Source organism: Macaca thibetana, chromosome 6 (assembly GCF_024542745.1).
Source record: "Macaca thibetana thibetana isolate TM-01 chromosome 6, ASM2454274v1, whole genome shotgun sequence".
Lineage (NCBI taxonomy): Eukaryota > Metazoa > Chordata > Mammalia > Primates > Cercopithecidae > Macaca > Macaca thibetana.
This window is the reverse complement of record NC_065583.1, coordinates 144,629,173-144,656,739: the sequence shown is the minus strand read 5'-3', so window position 1 is coordinate 144,656,739 and position 27,567 is coordinate 144,629,173. Positions and strand designations below refer to the sequence as shown.

At 36.3% G+C, this 27,567-nt stretch overlaps 1 protein-coding gene across 5 annotated transcripts; it reads left to right on the top strand.

Annotated features, from left to right (window-relative positions):
* Positions 1 to 1,493: 1,493 nt before the first annotated feature.
* On the top strand, positions 1,494 to 26,792 carry C6H5orf34 (chromosome 6 C5orf34 homolog). 5 transcript variants are annotated; one of them, XM_050793453.1, is made up of 13 exons: positions 1,494 to 1,855; positions 5,933 to 6,164; positions 6,639 to 6,728; positions 8,622 to 9,265; positions 11,253 to 11,348; positions 12,527 to 12,650; positions 18,510 to 18,601; positions 19,489 to 19,558; positions 20,206 to 20,376; positions 20,787 to 20,881; positions 22,370 to 22,468; positions 25,548 to 25,588; positions 26,379 to 26,792. In XM_050793453.1, exons 2-13 carry the CDS (start codon positions 5,970 to 5,972, stop codon positions 26,570 to 26,572), a joined length of 1,911 nt encoding a protein of 636 aa, XP_050649410.1. In that variant the 5' UTR covers positions 1,494 to 1,855; positions 5,933 to 5,969; the 3' UTR covers positions 26,573 to 26,792. The 5 variants fall into 5 exon arrangements, 4 of the variants coding, with proteins under 4 accessions (XP_050649410.1, XP_050649413.1, XP_050649412.1 ...); XR_007726389.1 differs by having other exon boundaries at positions 1,509 to 1,855; positions 22,370 to 22,612; positions 26,379 to 26,467; XM_050793454.1 differs by lacking the exon at positions 1,494 to 1,855 and adding an exon at positions 1,863 to 1,992.
* The last annotated feature ends 775 nt before the right edge of the window (positions 26,793 to 27,567 follow it).

The window sequence follows — 27,567 nt, the reverse complement described above, 5'->3', positions numbered from 1 at the left end:
GCAAGACTCCATCTCAAACAAAAAAGCAACTCATCCATTCAAGGTTTATCAGGAGATTGCAGCAATTCAGTCACATCTTCAGGCTCCTCATTCTAGTTCTCTTGCTGTTTCCATCACATCTACAGTCACTTCCTTCACTAAAGACCTGAACCCCTCAAACTCAACCATGAGGATTGGAATAAACTTCTTCCAAACTCCTCTTAATGTTGATATTTTGACCTCCTCCCATGAAGCACAAATGTTCTTAATGGCATCTAGAATGGTGAATTTTTTCCCAAAGGTTTTCAATTGATTTTGCCCAGATCCATTAGAGAAATCACTCTGTATGGCAGCTATAGTCGCACGAAATGTATTTTTTAAATAATAAGACTTGAAAATCAAAATTACTTCTTGACTCATAGGCTGCAGAATGGATGCTGTGTTAGCAGGCATGAAGACAACATAAATCTTGTACATTCTCATCAGAGCTCTTAGATGACCAGGTGCATTGTCAATAAGTAGCAATATTTTAAAAGAAATTATTATTCTGAACGTCATTTTCAACAGTGGGCTTAAAATATTCAGTAAATCATACTGTAAACAGATGTGCTGTCATCCAGGCTCTGTTGTTTCTTGAGCACAGGCAGAGTAGATTTAACATAATTCTTAAGGGCCTTAGGATTTTGAAATGGGAAATTAGCATTGGTTTCAACTTCAAGTCACTAGCTGCATTAGACCTTCACAAGACAATCTGCCCGTCCTTTGAAGCTTTGAAACCAGGCATTAATTTCTCTCTGGCTATGAAAGTCCTGGATGACATCTCCCACTAGAAGGCTGTTGCATCTACATTAAAAATCTGCTGTTTAGTTTGGCCACCTTTATCACCGATCTTCATTAGATCTTCTGGATAACTTGCTGCAGCTTCTACATCAGCACTTGTGGCTTCACCTTGCCCTTTTATGTTACAGAGATGGCTTCTTTCCTTAAACTTCATGAACCAACTACTGATAGCTTTAAACTTTTCTTCAGCTTCCTCACCTTTCTCAGCCTTCAGAGAGAGTTAGGGCTTTGTTCTGGATTAGGCTTTGGTTTAAGGGAATGTTGTAGCTGGTTTGATCTTCTATCCAGACCATTCAAACTTCCTCCCTATCAGTAATAAGGCTGTTTTGGTTTTTCTTATTATTCATGTGTTCACTGGAGTAGTACTTTTAATTTCCTTTAATAATTTTTTCTTTGTATTCACAACTTGGCTGTTTGACAAAAGAGGCTTAAGCTTTCAGCCTATCTTGGCTTTCAACATGCCTTCCTTACAGGCTTAATCATGCATTTCCAGCTTTTGATTTAAAGTGAGAGACATACAACCCTCGGACGCTTTTGGTAGGACACCGGAAATAAAAATCAAAGACAAGCCCAAGGGATTCCCGACAAGGAACCACCCGCCCGCCGCATTCCTACACGTCTTTCTGCTCCGCCCTTTGCAGGAAGCGCAGAGAGAGCAGCCCCCCGGAGTGGAGGGGCGGGACTTCCGGTCTTCCCTGCAGTGGAGTGGTGAAGCGGGTCCTGCCGGTGCTGGTTTTGAAAGGCTGCTGTGCTGTTTGCGTTTTCTCTTAATAGTTAAGTTGCTGCTGTCTCCGCTTTCCTTTTACCTGGCGGGGATCTTGGTCAAAACACTCCCTGCGACCTTATTCTTCTAGGGTTGTGATTTTTTTCTTTCATCAAGAAATATCACTTGTTGGTAATTTGTCAAACTCAAGAAACCCCTGGAGAAGCAGTCGTTGGCAGGCGCGGAGGCTGCGGCTTCCAGAGCATTTTGGCAAATCAAAGCCAGGGACCGTTGCTGGGCCTCATTTCCGCAACTTTTCGGCTCGGAACTGCTGTGAGTGGAAGACTTTGGGTGGTTGTTTTGATAAGATTCCTTCTGTAACTAGAGACTATAACATTTTGAAAGAAATGAGATTCTCATTCATGTCAAGAACAGACTTGCAGATTTTTGAGTGTTAAACATACCCTGAGGTAATGTGGTGGGTGGTGAGAACGCAAGCGGGAACGAGACAGTAGAGATGAGAATGGCAGTGTGGGTAGGAGCTGGGTTATACTTTCTTAAGGTATGCCAAGAAGCTTAGTCATTACACTTTTTTCTTGTGTATGCTTGATTCAACTTAGAAAACCGCCTCAATAAAGCTGTTAAAAAAAGAAAAGAAACGAAAAAAAGATTTGGCCAAAAATACTTTCTTTTTCCCAAATTGGAATCAGAAAATGTCTTCCACCTATGTATCAACACCCGTTTTTTCCCCTAAAATACCAAGTAGACATATCGGATATATACGTGTGTGTTTATATATATCTGTAATCTATATTGCCATTTGATAAGTACGTAAACAAGTGATGTAAAGCAGTTGGTATGGTCTGACTTGTGGAAAGTTACCTTTGACATCAATACTGGAGATGGATTGGAGAGAGAAGAAATTTCAGACAGTTGCAGGAGTTGAAGGGAGAGTCTATGGCCTGAAAAAGGAAAAGAGGTAGAGAAAGCCAGGTTCCAAAGACAGAAAATCAACAGGACTTGTTTACAGGGGCGTGGAGTGGAAAGTCAAGTTTTAGAATATTGGCTACTAGCAATGAGACAGCATTAATTCAAATTGCAAATTCAGGAGGAGCAATTTACTTACTTTTCGTCGTTCAAATATTTATTGTGCCGTTACTATTTGCCTAATACTTTTTTTTTTTTTTTTTAAACGGAGTCTCGCTCTGTCGCCCAGGCTGGAGTGCAGTGGCGCCATCTTGACTCACTGCAAGCTCCGCCTCCCGGGTTCGCGCCATTCTCCTGCCTCAGCCTCCCGAGTAGCTGGGACTACAGGCGCCCGCCACCTCGCCCGGCTAATTTTTGTATACTTAGTAGAGACGGGGTTTCACCATGTTAACCCAGATGGTCTGGATCTCCTGACCTGGTGATCCACCCGCCTTGACCTCCCAAAGTGCTGGGATTACAGGCGTGAGCCACCGCGCCCGGCGCTTTGCCTAATACTATTTTAGATGCCAGAGATACTGTTGCATATAAGACAGATACGGGTGCCTGCTTCAGTTGAGTTTATATCCTAGTGGGAGAAAACAAAAGCAAGTAAATAAATAATCAATTTTGATGATAGATTCTGTGAAGAAAAAACTTGAAGAGGGATGACAAATGATTGGGAGATGTTTGGGAGTAACTTTAACTTAGTTGGTTGTTAGGCGCTTGTAGGAGTTACATTTGTGCTGAAACCTTGATGATGATAAAGAACCAGTCTTGTGATGAGCCAAGGAAAAGACAAGGCAGGCAGAAAGAACAGTGCAAAGATTCTAAGATGGGAAAGAGATTGTTTAAAGAACATTAAAAATGCCAATGTATCTAAAGTGCCCTGTAGAAGTAGGAGGGAGTTGAGAAATGACATTTGGAGAGGTAGATAGGACCAGATTGTGTGACCTTTGTAGGCCATAGTTTTAGGAGTTTGCATTTTATTCTAAGTGGAAATGGAAGGTATTGGTGGGCTTTAAGCCACAAAGTGATAGATGTGATTTTCATTTTAAAAGATCCCTCTGGGTACTACTGTATGCAGACTGGATTTGAGGGAAGAGATGAGAGTGAAAGTGCAATTAGGGGATATTACAGAAGCCTGCTTTTGGTAGGAGTGATTAAGTTCCATTTTAGTTACGTTGAGTTTGATTTATCTATGGGACGGGGACATAGAGAGCAGTCTAGCAGGCAGCCACCTGAAAGCTCTGAGAAGTCGGGTACATTTAGAAGTTCTCTAGAGAAAGAAAATAATTAAAAGTTGTGTGAATCTCCTCAGGAGAGACCATGTGGTTAAATAATTACTTATATCCTGTCATATCCTCAGAAGATTACAGATGATATCACCTACAGCTGATTACATACATTAAAGGGGTAAGGTTAAAAAAAGACAAGGTGGGCCGGGTGCGGTGACTCACGTCTGTAATCCCAGCACTTTGGGAGGCCAAGACGGGCGGATCACGAGGTCTGGAGTTCGAGACCATTCTGGCTAACATGTTGAAAACCTGTCTCTACTAAAAGTACAAAAAATGAGCCAAGGGTGGTGGCATGTGCCTATAGTCCCAGCTGCTCAGGAGGCTGAGGCAGGAGAATCACTTGAACCCGGAAGGCGGAGGTTGCAGTGAGCGCAGATCGCACCCCTGTACTCCAGCCTGGCAACAGAGTGAGACTCCATCTCAAAAAAAAAAAAGACAAGGTGAGGCATAAAAATGACAGGAGTGTTAAGAAGAGATGAAATGTGGACTAAGGTCAGGTCTTGAAGAATCCTTGATTTAAGGAAATAGTGAAGAAGAATGATAAAAACAGGTAGAAGTGAAGAAGAAAACTGTGGCAGCCCAATGTTGGGGGGAAAAGAGTTTGGCGCAAGGGAATGTAGACAATGCTGTTACACGCTGATGAGGTTTAGTAGGATGAAGACTAAAGTCATTGGGTGTAAGAAGACATTGGTGACCATTGCAAAACAATGTCAGTAAAGAGATAGAGGTGAAAGCTGGATTGCAGTGGATTGAAGATAGATAGGAGAGAAGGTTGGTAGTGAGTGAATACTACACTTGAGCTGTTTATAAGTAGGAAATATGGATAAAGTGGTGGAAGTGTTTTCTATAGAAAGTTATTTTTTTTCTGGCAGGTAAAACTTGGGATTACCTGGGTAGTAGAAGGGGTAATGTAGAAGGGGATGGGGTTAGTGTTAGAAAGGAATAAAAACATTTCATAAGATTGATTGAGTGCCTGCAAGGCAGCATCCACAGTGCTAGTTACTGTCATATTTGTTTTCTCATTTAATCCACACAACAGTCCTGTTACTACTCCCATTTTACAAATGAGGAACAACCTGAGACTTATAGCTAGCTAGTAAATGGTAAGATGTGAATGAAACCCAACTCTTTCATCCCCTTCTTTCACTGCTATATGGAGAGCATAGGTGAAGACAGAGTATTTTAGAGGTAGAGAAGAGGACATTGAATGCAGCTAAATAAGGACAAATCCAAGACAATAGGAGATTAAGTTGCTTGTTAGTAATAAAGAGCTATTTCTTTAATGCTAGGGTAGAGACAGGTTTCCAGGTATTTGGATTTCTTCTTCAGGGTCCTTTTCCCATAGGCCTAATAGTTACCTTCTGCCCGTCTTTTGAATTTGTATTACAAACAATTTGCTGCATTCTTACAGCAAAAATAGAATTTGCTTATTATTTGAAATTTAAAATGAGATAATGAGCATATAATTTATAGAAATTAAATTTCTTTAGGCCGGGCGCAGTGGCTCATGTCTGTAATCCCAGCACTTTGGGAGGCTGAGGCAGGCAGATCACAAGGTCAGGAGTTCCAGACCAGCCTGACCAATATGGTGAAACCCCGTCTCTACTAAATTACAAAAATTAGCCAGGCATGGTGGCATATACCTGTAATCCCAGCTACTCAGGAGGCTGAGGCAGGAGAATCGCTTGAACCCTAGAGGTGGAGGTTGCAGTGAGCCAAGATCACGCCACTGCACTCTACCCTGAGCGACAAAGCGAGACTCCATCTCAAAAAAAAAAAAAATTAAATTTCTTCTTGGTTATGTTCCTGCATTGGAGTAAACTTCTAGAAATTATAAGCTTCTAAATGGTAAGCATATAATTTACAAAATTTAAATTTCAGTAGAAGTGAAGCTATTAAAATTATAAAGACAGTTATCGCTTTATCTCTCCTTGGTTATGTTCCTCCATTGGAGTAAACTTCTAGGGGTTAATTAAGGCATTTTGTTAAGGATGTTCATTTCAGATCTATCAAGTGTAGTTAGTATTTTTCTAACAAAAGTAAATGCAATGGCAATGTCATCTTCTTAGAAAATGCACCGATTTATTTTGATAAAACTTTTGTACATTAAGAGAACTATTTGTGCTATTGTGTTTCCTATTTCATTCAGTCTTTGACTTAGAAGGACATCTTATTCTGCCATAGTAATGGCAGCCGAACTGCAAATGGTACTTTATGAAGATGATTCAGTACAAGTACAATATGTTGATGGTTCCACGTTGCAACTTTCTCCCTGTGGCTCTGAATTTTTATTTGAAAAGTCACCTCCTGTTTCAGCACATCCTTTAGAACAACCAGAAAGAATTCGTCAAAGGACACATTTTGTCATTAGCACTTACAGAGTAAGTAAAGATACTGCATAAAAACTTTTTTGTTTTTACAGACAGGTTTTTGCTCTGTCACCAGGCTAGAGTGCAGTGGCACTACCATAGCTCACTGCAGCCTCAAACACCTAGGCTCAAGTGATTCTCCTGCCTCAACCTCCTTTTACAAGCAAGTTACTCTAGGACTACAGGCGTGCACTATCACACCTGGCTAATTTTTAAATTTTTTGTAGAGCATTGTCTAGCTATGTTGCACAAGCTGGTCTCACACTCCTGGCCTCAAGTAATCCTCCCATCTCGGCCTCCCAATGTGCCAGGATTACAGGTGTGAACCACCATGCCTGGCCAAAACTACTCTTTGAATACCAAAATACTGTTGACGTGGCTAGAATATGAAAAGTAATTAGTATCATAGATTATACTGTACTGTCATTTTTAATTGATTTTCAAATCATTTTACATTAAGGTTACATTTTATATTTCTTTTCATAGGAGCAACTACAGCGAGCCCTAGATTTTCGAAACTCTTCAGCTACTTACCCTTTTTTATCTGAAACCATCATACCTTCTGAAAGAAAAAAGGTGATTTTTTTAACTTCATTTTTGTTAGTATTATTTGAGGACAAGTAACTAGAAACAGGTAATTTAATGTTTAGCCTTTTTTTCTTTTTCAGGACACTTGGGGATACATTTTTATAAAACATTGAAGTTACATAGTTTATCCCCTTGCCATTTTCTTTGTATCCAAGGATTATAATCAGAATCTTTTAGATTGGTGACTTTTTCATTCTCAGAGGTCTCAAAATTAAGAAATTATGTGACCATTTTCAGTAACAGTGTGGTATTTGTTAATGTATGGTAGAGATCTGTAACTATGGGTATGACCTTTATTATTTTGCTTATATAGTATTTTATTTGGATTTTTAGGAATAATAATAACAACTGTAATTTACTGAGGGTTTACTATGTCCATTAATAATGAATAATACTGGAAATATTTAATAACACCATACTGATCAAAATGGATGTCCATCCAATCAAAACAGGTATATTGCCTAGATGGCAGCTTTTTTTTATAGACAAGGAAATTATGTCTCAGAGAGTTTACCTAATTTGTCTATGGCAGTTTTCTAAGTGGCAAAGTCAGGATTTGAACCTAGTCTATCTGACTCTGTAAACTCTGTTTCTCAACTACTTTCTGCTGTCTTTCTATGCTGTCAAGATGCTGGCCTCCCGACTGAGTCATTTTATATTGTCTTGTGGCAAAGGAGCCATAAAAAATTATAAGTTGTAACTTAGTCTAGAAGGGTAATTTTCCATTGTGTCTTTTGAGTCACTTTATTCACTGAAACTGCCTAGCTTGTTGCTGATGCTGCAGCAGGATTATTAGATAGTCTAATTCTAAAAGAGGACTTTGATGACTGGATCCTTACAAACCAGCTTTGCTGCCAATAAATACAGCAATTTTAGTGTCCTAACATTGTACACATAGATAGCATGGTAAATTTAGGAAACTTTCTTGACAATAGTTTGTGTAAATGTAAGGTTTTACATAAATGGAATTGAAATGCTGAATGCTTGCCAAAATTAATTCAGTAAAAAACTCTCATGCAGTATCTACTGTTTATATCTTATATGAAAAGACACAACCAACATTGTTACTTGTTATGAGTCTGTTATTAGTCAGGATCAATTCTTCTTTGAGTAATTAAACTTTTTTAAAGTTTCCTCTAAGCCTTCTGAAATTTATTTTAGTGTATGGTGTGCCAGGTACTACCAAGGATGGGTACTTTATAAATGTTGCCTTATTTAGTCCATGCGATAACCCTGCAAGACAGAATTCCCCAAATGCTGTTCAGTAATTCCAGTACTAGTTTAAATAATTTTCTCTTTTCCCTCTTGCTCTGAAAAACTTATGTTATTGCATATAACATTTTAAGATATGATTGAGTTTGTTTTTGAATTTTCTGAGTTGTTCTGTCAATAATTTTTATGCTAGTCCCATACCATTTAAGCTATGGTTGCTTTTTTTTATTTCTTTTATTTAAAACTTAAACATTTTTAGCTAACATTGCTTTTAATATAATATATCATAGTGCTGGTCTTCCCTTATTTCTAGTTTTTTTCAGAGTAAACTTTTGCAGGGTGAGGGGAGGGGTACAAATCTGTTTATCTCTAGTTCATTGTACATTTAAAACCAAAATACATTTAACACTAAATATGATCATTTCTCTCATTTTGTGTCTGTGTGTTTTACATCTCTTTTTTTTAAGGGAGATAATCTTAACAATATCAAATATTCTCTGGAAAATCATATATAGGCTGAGATCTGGCCCTCCATTTTTTCATTCTCTCTAGATAGTAAAAGACAAATATTTAAGAGCTTTCTTACACAATACTTAAATATCAAATGTATGGAAAAATTGGACTGTTAACAGAAAATACTCACCATCTCTTTTTCCCCCCTCATTTCAGCATATCTTCATTGACATCACAGAAGTGAGATGGCCCAGTCTTGGTACAGATGGTACCATGATATGTATGGAGAGTGGCATTGTGAAGATAACGTCTTTAGATGGTCATGCATACCTGTGCCTGCCCAGATCTCAGCATGAATTTACAGTACATTTTTTGTGTAAAGTTAGCCAGAAGTCAGACTCATCTGCAGGGTTGTCAGAAACAAATAATAAAGCCCCAAAAGATAAACTAGAAAAAGCTGGCAAAATCTGTATACATGGAAATTTATCAGGACAGAGACTGAAGAATAAAGAAAATGAGCTTCATTGCCAGATCATGAAATCCAAAGAAACTTTAAAGAAGATGAGTTGTGTAAATGGAACTGAAGGGAGGGAAGAGCTGCCTTTGCCTGGTACAAAGCACACATGTGTATACACATGGGTCAAGCAGTGCTGGTCTGTGGCTGCCTGTCCAGAGGAATGGAAATATCCTTTGTCTTTAGCACTTCATTTTCATAAGAAAATCAACAATATGTCTAAAATTGATGCACATATAACTCAGAGTAGATGTTTAACTTCTGATATTTCAGAGGAAAGAGGAAAAGTGGTTTCTGTTCTTCCCAGGGCCCTGCCACTCAGCTGTCCAGTTCCACACCTGCACAGGTAATGCAATAATGGCTATTAGTCATGAAGCTTTTATCAGAACCAGTCTTTACCTGGATAATTTTATCTGATACCATTCATAAGGAAAGTTTATCTCATCCAAAATTTTGCTTTTAACTGATAGTAAATAATTTCCCTAGCAAATGTGTTGCTTATGTTTCTTACTCTGTGTCCATGCATTGAGTGTAGAAGGCTGACTCTACATTAGATACTATGCTAAGTCCATGACTGCAGAGATGACTAAGACACAGTCCCTGCTTTATAGCAACTTAGAATCTAGTGGAGGTCACTGTACCTAAAAAGATTATTAAAGTATGCTAAATGATGGGACAGGAGTCCGCACAGGGCTCTGTGGGCCCAGGGGAGCACCTGCTGCTGCTCACTGGAGCCCGTGACCTTGTTTGCTGGAGTGTGGATCTGACACAGTTCTTTTGTCCATACCTAGCTTCAGACGCTACCCCTCTCTTTGGTTCACTGACTATAAATATGTTATTTTCAAAATGGGTACACATGGAGCAGCTTCTGTAAGGCTAAGTATAAAACTTTTACCTCCACTAAGGATTGTAGATTTGTAACATCAACTTTGCATAAATAGTGCAGTAATAATGATAATAACTAACACTTCCAAAACACTTATGTGCCAGGTACTGTTGGACTTTACCCGTTTGATTCTCAAAGCAACCCCGTAAAGTTAAAAGACGTATCATCCCTATATGTAGAGGAACTTGAGACACAGAAATGTTAAATAACTTGAGGAAAGGTACACAGCTAGTACTTGTAAAATTGAGATTTGATCCCAGGCAATATCTGAGTATACATTTGTTATTTAAAACAAAAATATGGGAATGACTGTTAGGCTTGTCATGATTATCTGGTTAAAATGAGAAAAGTATTATGAGTACACATCAAAAGGGAATTATGCTTCAAAAGTAATGATTTTTCAATAACTTATCACTATGTTTAGGTTGAAATCTATGATCCTTCACATAGCTTACCAGGTCTTTTGTGATCTGGTCCCTTCCTATATCTGTAATCCTCAACTCTTTCACTACTTTTGCCCTTGCTTTCTCTATTCTTGCTAAGCTGGACTTCAGCAATCCCTAAAATGCTTGCTCAAGCACTCTCTGACCACTGCACCTACTCTTTACTCTGCAGGAGCACTCTCCCTTTCTCTCTCTCAACTGTCTAACTTGTGCTCATTTCCAGGTTTCAGCTAAAACCTAACTTCTTTAGAGTGGTTTTCCTGAAGACCCTAAACAAGTTAAGTCTTATATAATTCCATAGCATACAGTACTTGCCTTTTCTTTATACTCAATGTTTATTATTTAACGTCCCTGCTGAGGGCAGGGACCATGTCTCCTTTTTTTGGTTGTTATATCCACAGTGTGTATAGCACAGTGCTTGGCCCACCATAGATATTTTAGTAATTTTTTTTATTTATTTTTTGAGATGGAGTCTCACTCTGTCGCCCAGGCTGGCACGATATTGGCTCACTGCAACCTCCGCCTCCCAGGTTCAAGCGATTCTTCTGCCTCAGCCTCTTGAGTAGCTGGGATTACAGGCGCATGCTACCACGCCTCACTAATTTTTGTATTTTTAGTGGAGACGGGATTTCACCATGTTGGTCAGGCTGATCTCGAACTCCTAACCTCGTGATCTGCCCGCCTCGGCCTCCCAAAGTGCTGGGGTTACAGGCATGAGCCACCATGCCTAGGGAATCCAGGCTAAATTGTAAATGTTAGTTAAACTGTTAATTTATGTAATTGTGCTGAGATTCAATAATAAGATTATTGAAAATACTGAAAAAACATGGAAAAAGAAGACTTGCTTTTACATTTCATTAATATACCTTCATATTAATTTTTATTCTTTGATATAGCGAGTTAAACAAGAAATTAATCCTGTTACAGTAGCACCATTTTCTTGACTTCTAAAGGCAATTATATTGAGCAACCAGAAGTAATAGCTTGTATTTTATCCTTCACAGGTGGAATTTTTGGGATTCACTTTTACAGAGACAATCCAATGAATATTCCTATCCTGAACAAGTAAAAATGGTTTGGTACAAAGGTGTTACATATAGGTAAGGCACCGATGTTGGCTCCTGTGTTGGAGTTAGAGCTGTTTATTGATGTCAGAGAGAAGATTGGACTAGCCTTATAGATAGACTCTCAGAAGAGGACACAGTTCTGCTGGGCCAACTGTGCTCCTATGTTTGATCCTGAGTTTTACAGGTCTCAAAACTAATGTTATTAGTGCACATGAGGGTCTTGTGACTCACTCACGTTAACCATTTTTATAAGACTTATGTGGTACCTCCAAAGCCAATGAGGGATCGGTTTGCTAGTGAATGTAACATTCATATCAGTTATTTAGGATACCCCTTCCAAGCACTGGAGGATCAAGTTGTTTGAAATAGTCAAAATAGAATTGCTTGAGCATGGAATTAGAGAAGGTAGATCACCTAAGGGAGATTTTTAGCCTTCATTCACAAAGCAAATGCTCATTGAGTGGCCACTCTGTGCCAGCACTGTTCCACTGAATTATCCCTACCCCACAACAAAGGACACCCTTCTAGTGACTAGAATACTAGTGTTAGCCAGATTGAGAGTTTCACTTCCATGAATAATGCTAGAAGAGCACTGCTAAATTTTTGGAGAGAGAGGGGGCTCTCCTTTTCTATGTGAAGACCTAGACCTATTCCTTCCAACAACATATTCTAACATATATGTTAATAAAATTAACTTGGATTAAGTTTCTATATGTTATATACCCAGTACCTTGATTTTACCTGGCTGCTCCAGGTATAGCCACCTTTTCTTAGGGATAGCCCCTTATACAGATGGCTAATCTTATCCATAAAGTATTGATTCCACTAGTTTCATTAATCTATTTATTTTCAGGCTCTGGAAAGGTTGTATTTAACTCCTATGCAATAGACTTTGCTTTGGTGACCCTTATATGCCAGCCTTGTGATTAGCAGTGGGGATATCAAGAAGATGATAAGACAAAATGCCTGAATTCTAGAAGCTCTTAGTTTAGTTATTGAAATAAATGCATAAACCAATTCTATTTATCTTTCTGTGAAAAAGTTAACTTAGCTGGTTGGGTTCAGAATATGAAATTATCTGCTTCATTGGACAGGGAAAAAGACTGTGCTTCTTTGCTTAGATTTTGTTGTTTCTGTTTTTTGATGGCTATCTTCATGCATGTTTTAATCTCAAGTGGAAAAAAATTTTAATGGTTATTTCTGTTTCTTAGACTTACCCATCAAAATATGAACTCAATAGAGATTTATCCTGGAGATGGATCTGTTTTCAAATCAGAAGGGGCTTATTTTGGGAAATATTTTACATATTATTCCATTCAAGAAGGATCAGAAGAGGTAAGCCAACAAGGAACTCAACTCAAGAAGAGTTTTGCTGTATAGCTCTTTCTAAATAATTCCAAATATGTATGGGAAATTTGGTCATTATATAACATTGCTTCCTACTCCCCAGTCAATATAATCTTACTGCAAGCATTGGTACAGTAATTATTAACCACCTTATTTTTACTGTACTACTTTGAATTAATATTTGTACATTAAAAAGCAAAAGCACATTCTTTTTTCCCCACCATGTAATTGTGTATTTTAAGCACCTCTTAACTTCTAAATCTTCATGTACAACTAGACAGTTGAACAAGATTGTTCTCTGTTGCTGAAAACAGTGAAACATAATATGATATAATTACCAGATCATAGTCTTAATAATGTCAGTATTTTGTTAATGAGTTTTAATTTACTTATTGCCACTTGGATATTTGACATCCACCCTTGCATAGCAATCACTATAGTATCACACTACTTTGCATGCTAGAACAAAATAAGTATGTTTTCTGTCTTCATTACAGAGTGGAGTATTTAAATACTAATCAGATTATTAGAATCCCTAGGGAGTAGAGTTAAAAATTGAGACTTTTTTAAACTATGGAAATTCCAAACATATATAAAAGTAGACAAATATAATGGACCTCTATGTACCCATCACCCATCTTGTTCATTTATACTTCCTGCTGCTCCCTCCACTCCCTGTTTATTTTTAAGTAAATCCCAACCAAATATTGTTTTATTCATAAATACGTTAGTATATATTGGAACAGATTCCTAACTCTAGGGGGCCTATCTCTAGGAAAGTATTTAGTAAATAAATATTAATTGAACAGTAACTCTTTGGCAGGCACTCCAGTAAGCATTGACAAAGATGAAGATGAAGAAGAGTTCCTGCCCTCAAGAGTTCACAGTCTTGTGTTCAGTTAGAGAAGCAAACAAGCAAATGAGATACAAGTGTGCCCAGTAACATGTATACATATATATGTGTATATGTGTGTGTATATAGTACATCAGACAATCAAGTGAGCAAGCAAACAGAGTAGGTATGCATAGTCACATTGCTGACTGCTGTGTATCAAGGGGTTTGCAAAATTGCAAGATAAGAGGAGTGTATCTTCCTGGAGCTTCAATTCTACTCAAAGCTGTTGCGAGAGGGGGTGATAATTTTTATACTGAAGCAAATATATCGAGTAGAAGCATGAGCTTTTGGGTTAAAATGCGTTTGTGGTGGACTGCCTTGGGCTTCACTCTCCAACCTCTGTGTGCAACACATTCACCCTTCTCTGTCTGCTTTAGTGCAAAGATTTAGAAACAATTGACCCTCTTTTGGGGATAAAGTTGTTTGCTCCTTACTTTAACCCAGACTCCAAAATAAATTTCAGATGAATTAAAGAGCTAAATGTAAGAAACCAAACTTTGTAAGTGTTAGAAGAAAATATAGAAGAACAATGTTTAAAATCTCTGGGTAAAGGAGATTCTTCTTAAGTAGAATACAGAAAACCAGAAGGCGTAAAAGAAAAGTTTGACAAGCTTGAAATCTTCAAACTTATGTTAAATTATAAATATTTAGGCCAGACACAATGGCTTATGCCTGTAATCACAGCATTTTGAGAGAACAAGGTTGGTGGATCACATGAGGCCAGAAGTTCGAGACAAGCCCAGCCAACATGGCAAAACTTCGTCTCTACTAAGAATACAAAAATTAGCTGGGCATGGTGGTGCATGTGTGTAATCCCAGCTACTTGTGAAAGTGAGGCATGAGAATCGCTTGAACCTGGGAAGCGGAGGTTGCAGTGAGCCAGGATCACACCACCGCACTCCAGCCTAGGAGACAGAGCAAGACTCTGTCTCAAAAAATTTTTTTTAATTAAAAAAAAAATTTAGAATTTCTGTTAAAAAGATAAGCAAAGGCCTGGAAGATATTCCACACTAAATCAGTAATAGACCAAAAAAAACCAAAATATCCTAATAGAAAAATGGGCAAAGGGTAAAAATGGATTTAGCCGTAGAAAAGATAATGTAAATTAAAAAGTCATAATATTTGAAAACATATTCAACTTTACTACTTGCATCAGGGAGATGCAAAAAATCAATGACATACATTTTTCCCTTACCAAATTGTCAATAACTAAAAAGACTGATGGCATCTTCTGCTGGGAAGGGTGTGGGAAAAGGGGTGCTTTCATAGTGTTGGTTGGAGTGTTAATTGGTTCAGCTTTCTTAAAGGACAATTTGATAACATCAAATGAAACTGATGAGAAATTCTGCTTCTCAGTATCTAGCCTAGAAAAATATTTGCACATGTGTTCAAAGAAGCATGGCAAAGGGTGTGTACTGTGGCATTATTTGTAGCAACAAAAAATCAGAAGCAACCTAAATAAATGTTCATTAATAGGGAAATGGTGAAGTGTTATTATCAAATTATGGGAATGGTGTGTAGTAGTTGAAAAGAATGAGGTAGATGTTGATGCATAGAGTAATAGATTCTGGAAGATCTCAAAGATATTGTTGAGTGAATAAAGAAACTTGCGTTAGAAAACGTACAATGATATCTTTTGTGTAAAGAACAAAAAATAAACCCCATACCTGTATAGTACTTTCTGTAATACACATGCACAAGCACAAGAAAGGATCCTGGGCAAATACACACTGAAGTAGCTACCTTTGGGAAGGATTGTGGGATTTTGTGAGGGAGGAGAAGTCTGAGAGGACTCAATTTTCATACTTTTTGAACTTTTTTTTTAACAAAAACGTAATTTATTATTTATTGTGTAATTAAAAATTGAAATAGGAAAGATTGACAAGTACTCACAGTGTAAGTACTTCCATAGAGACAAGAACTTGGTGCTTTGGGACCACATAAGAAAGGGCACCTGACCCAGTGTTTGAGGCTCCAGAAACAACTCCTGAAGGAAGACTTGGCTAAGCTAGGATCTATAATTCCAAAGGAGGAGTTGTACAAAAGACAGATGGAGGTAGGAGGAGCATATAGCTAAGGGAACAATTTACTTTCTCAACTCTTTGCATGGCTGGCTTCTTGTCACTCAGATTTCTATCTAAATGTCATCTCCTCACAGAGGCTTTTCCTGACTATTCAAATTAAAGAAGCTACCCAAGACACTCCCTATCATGACATCCTCATCTTTTTTCTTCAAAGCCCTGAATATTGGGTGACATTTTCTTAATGATGTATGTTCATTGTCGGCCACACTAGAGTTAAGCCCTGTCTTATTCAACACATTATTATTGCTGGTTCTTAGAACAGTTTATAAATGGCACCGAACTGGACAAAAGAGCCTGGGGCAAGTGTGGAGTGTTGAAGGAAGTGAAAATGTTGTAGTTTGGTAGGCCAAAACATAGATGGGATGCTAGGGGAAATGTCCACAGAAGAAGCCAGATTACTAAGATAGCCAGCTCATAACTGGAGCATAAGAAACCTCACTGCATTTGGGGAACCACTGAAGGATTTCAAGTAGGGAAGTGACATCAGATTTTTGTTAGATTATTTCAGAGGAAGATGAACTGGGTGGGAAAGAGGTAAAACTTGAAGCTGTAGAACCAGTCAGAAGACATGTATAATAGTTCAAGTGAAAGCAAGGCAGTGGTAGGGAAAATGGAAAGAAATATTAAGGAGACAGAACTGATTGCTGACTGGACACTGAGGATGAGGAAGGAGTTGAAAGCGATGCCAAATTATTAATAAACCAGTGAATGGTGGTGCAATTTTTGGTGTGAAACCAAAATTTTTATCAAATCTAAATTTTTTTGATGATGGCTTTTTTTTCTTTTGAGCCTGCCATGAGATGTCAGGTAAAGAAGGATTTGAGATTATTAAAATTCAACTATGTCTCAACCCCACCTGCCTAATAGATTATAAGACACTCTTAATTGTAAGATGGATCCAGATTTCAGAGAGGTTAAATTGTGAAAAATAAACATTTTAGAGTTGATGAAATAGATGGAAATAAGAACCCAGAGGGAACTTAATATCCAGTAGAGAAAGACATAAATAATTAAAATGTGGTATTCTGAGTGCCTCCCATGTGCTAAGCACTCTGCTAATAAATGACGATAATACAGACATGAGCAAAACAGACACAGCCCCTTCCTTCATGGAGCTGTATTCTAACAGAGAAAACAGACATTAAGTAAAAAACTATTAAACTGAAGTTGTAATTAAGACCAAGAGGCAGGATTAGAGGGAACTGTGCTTGTGGACATAACTAGGGGATTTCTTCTAGTCTATGGGACCTCTGCAATGGCTTCCCTGAGACGGAAGGAAAAACAGGTGTTAGCCAGGCAAATGGAGGCGAGGGAGGAGGGAACTGAGTTCTAGGTAGACGGAACAACGTGATAAATGACATACCAAAGGTAAATACAGTGTAGAGAAAGTGAAAGTGCAAATTTTGAAATAACACTAATTCTAGTTTTAACATAGTGATGTTGAGATGTCTGTTTTGATAGCCAAAAGAGAAGCCCAATAGAGATTTAGATAGATAAAAGGACAGAGACTTTTGTTTGGAACATATTATATGCTAAATTCTGTCCCAGGAACTTTATATGTATATTATATCATTAATCCTCAGATAAATCTGGATGGTAGGCAGTATCCCCATTTCACAGGCTGGAGGCACTGAGGCTTATAAAAGGTTGTATAGCCTGCCCATCATTATAGTTGGTAAAAGGCAAACCTGTGATTTGAATCCACATTTGTCTGACTTTGAAGCCCATCTTCTTCCCCTAATGGTAAAGAGTATGAGCTGCACTCTTTGGTGGTTTAAATCAGATCTCTACTGTTTCTTAGCCTTCAGTCTCAGTTTTCTCATCTGAAACAAGCATTAATAGTTATCTCAGAATTATTTTAAGAAACAAAGGAGATAATCCATGTAAAGTGAGTAGGATAGTGCCTAGCACATAGCATCTGCTCCACAAATGTTAGCTGTTGCTATTATGATATTTTATGTGAACACAGCTTTGGACCCTTTTAGGATTATCTAAAAAGAAATCAACAAGTTGAAAGAGAAGGCTGGAGACGGAGTCCTGGAAAACACTAGCAAGTCTGAGGAAGAGGAAATTCAGAAAGAATTTTAAAATAACAATTTTTTTTCTAATTTCAATAACCTCAGCCTGTAAATAATTTTTTCTTCCATGAACTATAGCAATAGTTCTTCCATTAATGTAGCAAAATGGTATATTCATTAAATTAAAGTAGTTTTTTTTTAATCTATATAGCCATTTCTTTTTGTCTTAAGGGAAAGGAGTGGCTCATGATAAATTTCCTGCTAATGTGTAGGAAAATTAGTTTGGTTACCATATTAATGTAAATATAAACTAATATTTAAATTGCATAATAAGTTATAAGTTGTTAGAATTTAATTTTTGGGCTAGGCATAGTGGCTCATGCCTGTAATCTCAGCACTTTGGGATCCCTTGAGCTCAAGAGTTTGAGACTCATCTGGATAATATAGAAAGACCTCACGTCTACAAAAAACTTAAAAAATTAGCCCAGCATGGTGGCATGTGCCTGTGGTCCCAGCTACTCGGGAGGCTGAGGTGGGAAGGCTTCTTGAGCCACAGAGGCTACAGTGAGCTGTAATCGCACCATGGTACTCCAGCCTGGGCAACAGAGTAAGACCCTGTCTCAAAAATAAATAAAATAAAATAATAACTTTCAAATGAATAGGAGCAATTCTATATTTTTAAAAAATGGGAAAATGAAAAAGCATCATAAAATACCATGGTTTTATGGGCTTCAGTTTGTTAAAATAACTACTCATCACTATTGTAAAAACATATTTCAAGGAAAAACAGCTAAGTAATAAAGGCAAAAATTTATTATTAATGAAATTTTTCATTTTAACTAATTTTCAGAGAGAAGAGAAAACTTACTCAGTAAATAACCTTCCTCCAGATAGACCAGGAAGTCCATTCTCTGTTGGTTCTCTAATTAAACAGGCAACAAGGTAAGTTCTTCCCATTCAATTGAATCAAATGTTATGTGTCTAAATATCTTGGCACATTTTCTGGTGATTAAGGATGAGATTAAGAATTGGCAGGTACAATGGAAATATATGCCTTCGGTAAAATTTGTCAACTTTTTTGGTGTCATAACTTATAAGATAATTTTTATGTCATTTATTAAGAGTACTTCCGGCTTTGTAATTTAAATACGGAGAAATATCCATATATAGTGAGCAAGTGCTGAGAGGAAGTAAGTGCTCTTTCTCTGCATAAGTGTGGCATCATTATTGTTCCTTGAAATCAAGTTGGAGATTTGATGATATATTTAATATGTTTATACTTCTTTATTATCTTCAGAGTAATAGATTTCTGAGAGTATGATAAAGCATAGATTGGTTCTTTGGTTCATGTTTTTAAAATTCTCTCAATCTGTGACACCCAGAAGAATGCAAGTGGACTGTTGTATTGTTTCTTTTTATAAATTTATGTACGAGCAATTTCCAAAATAGATTTGAAGAAGCATATTCTATAATATGATTTCCTAGGGATAGTTGATTCACATCCCTACCATTTTTAGGCTATGTGAAACTTTCCAGGTGGTGTGAATCTATCACCTCTTAAAAAGGAGTTCCTGAAAATTCTGTCCATTAAATCATTTCATTGCTAAAAATTAGAGGAATAGCCTTAAGTAGGTAAGATTATCACAAAGGGAAGCAAAAGTAGTTCCCTTCCAGGGTCTTAAGGATTTCTTGAGAAAAAAGAGTTCCCAACACATTTCAGTGGAAATGATTTACGGATCATCTAAAATGTTGTATGGCAGTGAAAATGGGTTGCTAGAAATGGAAAATGTCATTTGCAAATGTTTAAGTAGTAGTTTTCGTGTTCACAGAATTCTTCAACACTGTGTGAAGATGAGACTTTCTTTAAGCCATAACTATCGTATATGCTGCTGGAAAATGGTATGTTAAAATTATTTTAAAAGCAAGATATTTTTAAATTGTTTTATTGTTTGTATCCATACTTCTGAGTTCAAACAGCTTTCCTCTAAGTTATGTGAAAAATTCTTTGTAACATTAATGTTGGTTTATTCAGAAAAATACCTACCTAGTAGACAAACACTGAAAGTTCAGGCTTTAATGTTACAGTTTTATTGTATATGGTTTGTTTTTGTTTTTCATGAAGAGGAAAGGATAGGGGAACTGACTGGATTTGAAGTATGTAAAAATCATTATAAACCATGATATTATAGTGTTCTATATTTTCATAACTGTAAAAATAAATTCCTTAATGCTGATTTGGAGGAAGTGATTCTCAGACTTTGATTTCTGTATATATATTTAATTACAAATCTATAAGCTCCTAATTTTTGTCTATATTGGATGTAAAGTTCAGAGCAGAACAGTGACTTTACAAAGATATTAGAACTGAATCTGCTTGAAAAAAATACTGTTTTTGGTATTCACTTTTGGAAAAGTTAAAATATAAGGATTTTATAATATTCAACTTCTGAATAAGTACCCGAAATTGCGTCAGAGTCATTAATATTCATTTAAATCTTGTTCTTAGATAACTCTATTTCCTGCTATTTTTATTTACTTGGTTTTAGGTACCTGGGATAAATGATAGCAATATACTGCCTTTGGTTTTGAAAGAGTCACTCATACCCAGCGTGGGAAGATTTCTTGCCTACTCTGATGACAAAGTACATGCTATCTTTTTAGATGGCATTACTCTAACCCTAAATTGGAATTTCAGCTCTCCTATTGAGAAGAGACAAGTGGGTATACTTCAGACTGAAATCTAGTTTTTACTGGTTATCTGTGGAAAAGAGAACAAAGAAAATAAAGTACCACACTATTTCAGTTCATTTTTTGAAGTATAAAATCTGTCAAGAAGCTTTACTGATCTCTTTGGATTTCCTAGCAAATATCAGAATGACTTGACAAATAGTCAGTTTTCTAAAGATAACTGATTATAGAGAAAGGGATTAGTATTTTCATTTGTTTTGATAATTACCTATATGAGTGGTGGTTAAATAACACCCATATCTCATGTAAACAACATTTAAATTGTTGCATCTTTAATGATTCCTCTACTTATTTCTTTAAGTTAATGAAGTTAGAATAGGTTGGTTGTGTTTTTGTTTTCAGTTCTAAAATGGTAAAACTTATCTTTCCACTTCTTAAGGTAAATCAAGGTCTTAACTTGGGTTGGTGTAAGTTAACTTTTCCTGATGGACAAGATCAGTTAATTCAAATTGAACACCCTGAACCATATGAAAGGTACTGAAAAGCAATTTTTAAAATTATTTTTACATTTTACTTTTAACTAACAGAGAAGAAGCAATAAACATTATTTAAATGTTATATATATTTTTAGTTTTTCCATGTGGATAATAATGAAGGCATTTCAGTCATTTCAGAGTTGAGAGTTGTACTTGTGTTTAGTGTAACTAAATAGATCAAGTCAGCTTTTTTTTTTTTTTTTTTTGAGACAGAGTTTTGCTCTTGTGGCCCGGGCTAGAGTACAATGGCACAATCTTGGCTCACCGCAACCTCCGCCTCCTGGGTTCAAGCGATTCTTCTGCCTCTGCCTCCTGAGTAGCTGGGATCACAGCTATGTGCCACCATGCCTGGCTAATTTTTGTATTTTTAGTAGAAATGGAGTTTCTCCATGTTGATCAGGCTTGTCTTGAACTCCCGACCTCAGGTAATCTGCCCGCCTTGGCCTCCCAAAGTGCTGGGATTACAGGCATGAGCCACCATGCCCAGCTTTCAAGTCAGCTTTAATCATTTCATTTGTATTCAAGTAACTTTTCCAAATGACATGTGTTGTAGACATACTGATTTGCTGTGGAGGTTAGATATGGTCAGCTGTGTTAACAATTAACTAATCCTCTAACCAATTTGAAATAAGGTTTGCAACCACAAATAACTAAAATTGTGTATATTTCTATAAAGTGGATAAAATTACCCAATGATTACTCTTAAAATGGGGAAGAATCTTCAGCTTTTTATGAATTTTTTTTTCTTTTGGTTTATCTGTTAGTTACAGTGTAATTCTACTTGTGATAGTCTTGACATTTTAGTGATTCTACTTGAGAATATTCACAAAAGAATTGTTTTTTATTACCTCTTGAATGTATTTTTCTGTTGGGTTTTACTGTGTTTCAGTCTAAGTGCTTATTCATTGCTATTAATGATTTGCCTCAAAAAAGATAGTTTCTTTAGCAAACATTTCTGTTGATTCAGCCAATCATTTCAGATCATTCATTTTATTAAACTTGATACTTGTTTTAGATACCTAGTAAGTTATATATAATTATACATATGCGTACAAGCATATGTGTGTACGCATTAGCGGGCATTTTTTGGTTTAAATTTTAGTAAGCAAATGCTCAGTCATATCATGTGTCGACATTTTTTGATAAAACTTAAACACATTTTACTTTGAAAAACTAAAAGAATTAGAACATTTAAAATTGAACTTTAAATGAAATCCAAATATCACCTTTATTTTGATTCTTAAATGTCATTTTTATTAATCAAAAATATAAGTTAATCATTTTCTTCTTGATGAATAATGGAAAAAACTTGGCTTTTCTATGACCCGTGAAAAGTATTTTGTGAATTGCCCAGTAAATGTTTCACTTTAACATTTTTTCTTTATCCTTTTTTCCCAAATTGTCTTAATGATTTTACATTTGTTTATAACTTTATAATGTATTCAAGTTCATTTTTCAAGTATTCCTTTTAATGTATTCACTTTAGATATGTGACAACAGTAACATCATGGTGCAGGAGACTGTTCCAGACTAGTCCCAGGGAGATGCCCACTCATTCGTCATCTTCTGTTCTCCAAGAAAATTGGTATTTTTATTTTAAACTTAATCTGTTTAGAAGAGCCAATACTTTAAAAAAATTAAAGTGTCAAATGGTAAACTGAGACTTTTTTCAGACTAGTCCCAGAGAAATACCCACTCATTTGTCATCGTCTGTTCTCCAAGAAAATTGGTATTTTTCTTTTAAGCTGAATCTGTTTAGAAGACCTAATACTTTTAAAAAATTAAAATTGTCAAATGGTAAACTGGGAGTTTTTTCCCCAAAAAATTTTTCTTAGTTTTGAATATGTTTAACTCCTAAAGTATTTTTGATAGCCTAAGCTTGAAAATAATTTATTTCTAATCAGACTTCTAATTTATTACATTTCATCATATTCTATTTTACCCAAAGGTAAGAAAACCTTTCTTTGAAAACTTAACATGAAAATGAGTGGCTCTTTTTATGTGACAAATTCATCCTGAAAACTTCATGGAAAAGTTTAAAGGGGATTCTTAAATTTTTAGTAATGTTAAAGGAAATAAAAGGTTTAATAACATAAGCTTTCAGAAAAAATTGATTTTTAAATAATTTCTGTCATATTAGTTACTTCCCCCAAATTAACTGGCCGATCAAATAAAGCAAGTATTTTAGTCCCTCCTATGTGCTTTTCAGTGTGCAGGGTACTAGAACTGGGCTTCATAGGAACTTTTTGTGAAAATATAAGATAGAAAATATAGGAAGAAAGGTCATTAGAAGATTAGTGTCACTGAGAGTCTAACCTGAATATATTGGAAGACAGGGATATCAGGAAAAATTTAGGAAGCTTTTTAAGTAAGTTTTGTGAGGTGACCTAACATAGTGTAGTGAAACAAAACGTAAACATTAAGCCTATTTTTGTTACCTTTTCCTAAGTCATTTCTTAGAACAAATCAAATCATATCAGTAAGTGTTATTTGAATATCTCAGGTATCTAAGGATCCAGCTTTGCAGATCCCTCATCCTTTAGCTGTAGCCTGTTTGGAAGCAGAAAAGGTGCTAAAGTAACTAGCAAAAAAACCAGTTGTGATGGAAGGAAAATTGTACTTGTCTATAAAACTGGTCCCTTTGCCATTGCTTAGCTTGCAGTTTGTAAAATATCATCAGCCTTTTTATATGAAAGCTGAGAAGAGGCTGTCAATACACACTAAAAACTGCAAGTAGAGATTGGTGATAGCAGCTAAAGGTGAAAGCAACTAGGAACAGCAGAGGTAAGATAAAGAAATTGAGGAGTAGCTCCATTCCCCTTATAAAGCCTTAGGTATCTCCACTTTGGTTTTTCTTATCAAAGAGGGTAGCTTGAAGGAAGAAACAAGATTGTACAATAAAAAGCTACCTAAGTTGTATTCTAGTATTTTTTTTCCACCACACCCTCCATTATTAGCTTATTAATTCAACTTTTTAGTCAACAAATAGTACATGTTTCATAAAAAGTTCATTATGTGAGCAACAACATTAAAGGTTGTATTGTTTCTTACACCCAGAAAAATGTGTCTTGGGTTTAAAAAAAAAAGATATTTTGCAATAATGAACAATCAGCTGACTGTTGGAGTAAGTTGTATCCGAGTTCTTTGCCACAGATGTTTAAAATTATGAAATACTTCTTTTCATTCTCCATCCATAGGCTGGAGTACAAGGGAAAAGAGTACAAGCTGACAAGGAGTTGCATGTGATCTGTTGTAGTAAAACCAATAAAGCAGACAAGTCACACACCCTACTATGAACTGTGAAGATTTTTCTAGTGACTTGAATATTTTAGACTAATGTCTTCATTAATTTTGCAGAGAGCTAGTCAAGTTACAGTTTGTAGTTGTATGCCGTTGCTAATATTTCATTCTAACTCGATAAGAAAAAGGATAAAGAGGCCAGGCGCGGTGGCTCACGCCTGTAATCCCAGCACTTTGGGAGGCCGAGGCGGGCAGATCATGAGGTTAGGAGATCGAGACCATCCTGGCTAACACAGTGAAACCCCGTCTCTACTAAAAATAAAAAAAAATTAGCTGGGCATGGTGGCAGGTGCCTGTAGTCCCAGCTACTCAGGAGGCTGAGGCAGGAGAATGGCGTGAACCCAGAAGGCGGAGCTTGCATTAGCCGGGCATGGTGGCAGGCGCCTGTAGTCCCAGCTACTCAGGAGGCTGAGGCAGGAGAATGGCGTGAATCTGGGAGGCAGAGCTTGCAGTGAGCTGAGATCTCACCACTGCACTCCAGCCTGGGTGACAGAGCGAGACTCCATCTCAAGAAAAAAAAAAAAAAAAAAAAAAAGAAAAAGAAAAAGGATAAGGAACACACACTGAGGAGTTCCGCTGGAGATGTATATATTTGCCTTCTACTCCATACCAGTTGCCCAACTATCATTCCATAGAACATGGTAAGAACTAATGTTCATCATGTTAACCCTCGGTGCTTAAAAAAAACAATGAAATAAGTAGGTAGTCTACTCCAGAAGGAATTTAATTAAAAATGGTTGTTTTGACACATAATTCAACTATTTAAAAACTTGGATCTCCCATATGATCCATTCCCAAAGAGTTCCATATAAACGAGGTATTAATATATGCACAAGTACAGAAAAATAAAAAATCCTTTCTTCTGAGAGAAACAATCTAGGTAGGAAAAGCAGGAAGTTAAATAGTTCAAGACAAGAGATTACAAATAAGTATGTGATTAATTAATATGCTATAGGAATTCAGGGAAGGAGAAAGCACTTCTTTCACAGAAGGAATGGGATTTTAATAGGTTTTTAAAGTTTGAGTAAACTTTAGGGAGGAAAGTAGAGTATATGGTAGGTTAGTACTAAGAAGTAGCAGGAAGGCCCATTATCTTCAAACGTCAATATTTGATTATAAATTCCTTGAAGTGGATTTACAAGGGGTAGACTTTTATTCACTTAGCTTTAAAGGCACTCAGTAAGTATCAGTTGAGTCAAGTTGATTTGTTGCTAAATAAAGGTAACATAAAGAGAATTCTTCTGTGTTCTTCCGTTTAAAATTCTAACCTTTATGAAAAAAAAAAAAGTCAGGTATGCTTATTTGAAATATCATGAATACAAAGGAATCAGACAACTGAATGAATTTTTTTTTTCCTTGGACAGGTCTGTTGCTTCTGAACTTGAAAAGATACAGAAGTTTAACTGTATCCTTTAAACAGAATGCACTGTCCTACATAATTACTCTCTTTCGTTCTAGGCTTAATTCATGACTTCAGTACTTTGTGAATATTAGTCTATACTTAATATATTGCTAACCTTTATTGAGTAAGCAAATACTTAAGATTGTAATTTAAGATGGATCTTGTCCATAGAAGGTATAGCATGTTAACATTTATACTTTTCTTGAGTTTAAATTGGATAAAGAACAGTTAATTAGGGTTAAGGTCTCCTTTGGAAACTTTTTCACTTACATAATTATAAAATTATAGCTGTATAAGACCTCTTTTTTTTAAATGAAATATTTTGTTCTGTACATTCTCACCCAATTCATCTAAATTTGTTTTCTCTTGTGATTTTGCTCTAATCTTATTCAAATAAGTTCTGTAGTGAACAGGTTTTTCACTCTAAATCTTTTAAAATTAAAAATAGACACTACACAGATTCCTTATAATCCTGTCATCCTACTCTTTAATTCCCATATCATTTCTTCATTTAAAGAAATGTTACTGAGATTTTCATTATTTCCTCCTTACCACCAAACCTCCACCCAAACACACACATACACTCTCTGTTCTCTTTCCCCCTCCTTTAGACTCTAACTAGTTTCTTCATTTACAAGGAGCAGACTTGATAAGCCTTGCAGTTCTAACTCTATTATGAATCCAAGAGGTCTTCCAGCTGAGAAATATTCAATATGAAGGCTATGCTTTCTGAATATAAAGATATTTATATAATGAAACATGTGGGGAAAACTCCCTTAACTAAGCAACTTAGTGCTACTAGAGAATAGTGGTATCCTAAACCAGATTTCTAACAAGAAAAATGAACAGCCTTCTGATCATTATAAACCGGGATCTTCAGAAACCTCGCTAGGAGAAGTTAATGAAAACAGAGTATCAATAGCATTGAAAAAAACCTCTGAAATCCTTCACGATATTGACTGTCTTCTATCAAACTCTAAAAAATGAAAAATGGAATTATTACAACATATTATTAAAAGTTTTAAGGATGTTGTTTCAAGTGACTGGTATAAAATTACTAGTAAGCCAAGATATTGTACGTATTACCCCTACACAATGATTGTGAAAGAACTGACATTTAACTTTGAAGGTATTTTTATTTAATTTGTACATTTTTAAAATATGTATTTGTATTTTATTAATAAATAACTATCTTGAAGTTTTGAACTGTTTCACATTTAATTCTTATTTCAGATTTATGAGAAAAAAATTTGTAAAGTTATAAAGTTGTTGCTGTTTTTATCTTGTGGAGCATTCACTATTAATCTTCCGGTTTGTTCATTTTGTTTGTTTTTATTGTTGACATATGGTCTTGCTCTGTCACCCAGGCTGCAGTGCAGTCGTGCAATCATAGCTCACTGCAGCCTTGAACTTGTGGGCTCATGGGATCTTCCCACCTCAGCCTCCCGAGTAGCTGGAACCACAGACATGCACCACCACACCTGGCTAATTTTTAAAAATAATCTTTGTAGAGACGGGAATCTCCCTATCTTGCCCAGGCTGGTCTTGAACTCATGGCTTCAAACTATCCTACCTCCATTTCCCAAAATGACAGGACTACAGGTGTGAGCCACTGCACCCGGCCTCTTTTTTTTAATATGCAGAATTGTGCATTTTTTCACTTGCTATTTGGTCCCTTTACTCCAAGTATTTTTCAATAGAGCTATGAGACAAGAACCAGATCTGAAAAAAAAGGAGACAAGCAACATTGTAAACTAAAAATCAGGCACTTTGGCAAAGACTGTATCTAAACTGTCTCATGAACCAGATACTTTCTTTTGAACACAGGAAAAGATTTATGCTGTCAAGTGTTTAACAGAAATGAGCTCACCAAAAGTGCTATTATAAGCTTGTCTATTAGGAAAGAACAAAACCACATCTGTAAAGACGTCAAGATTACACCAAACACAACCAGAAATGTTCTAATTTTCTGATTTGTATAA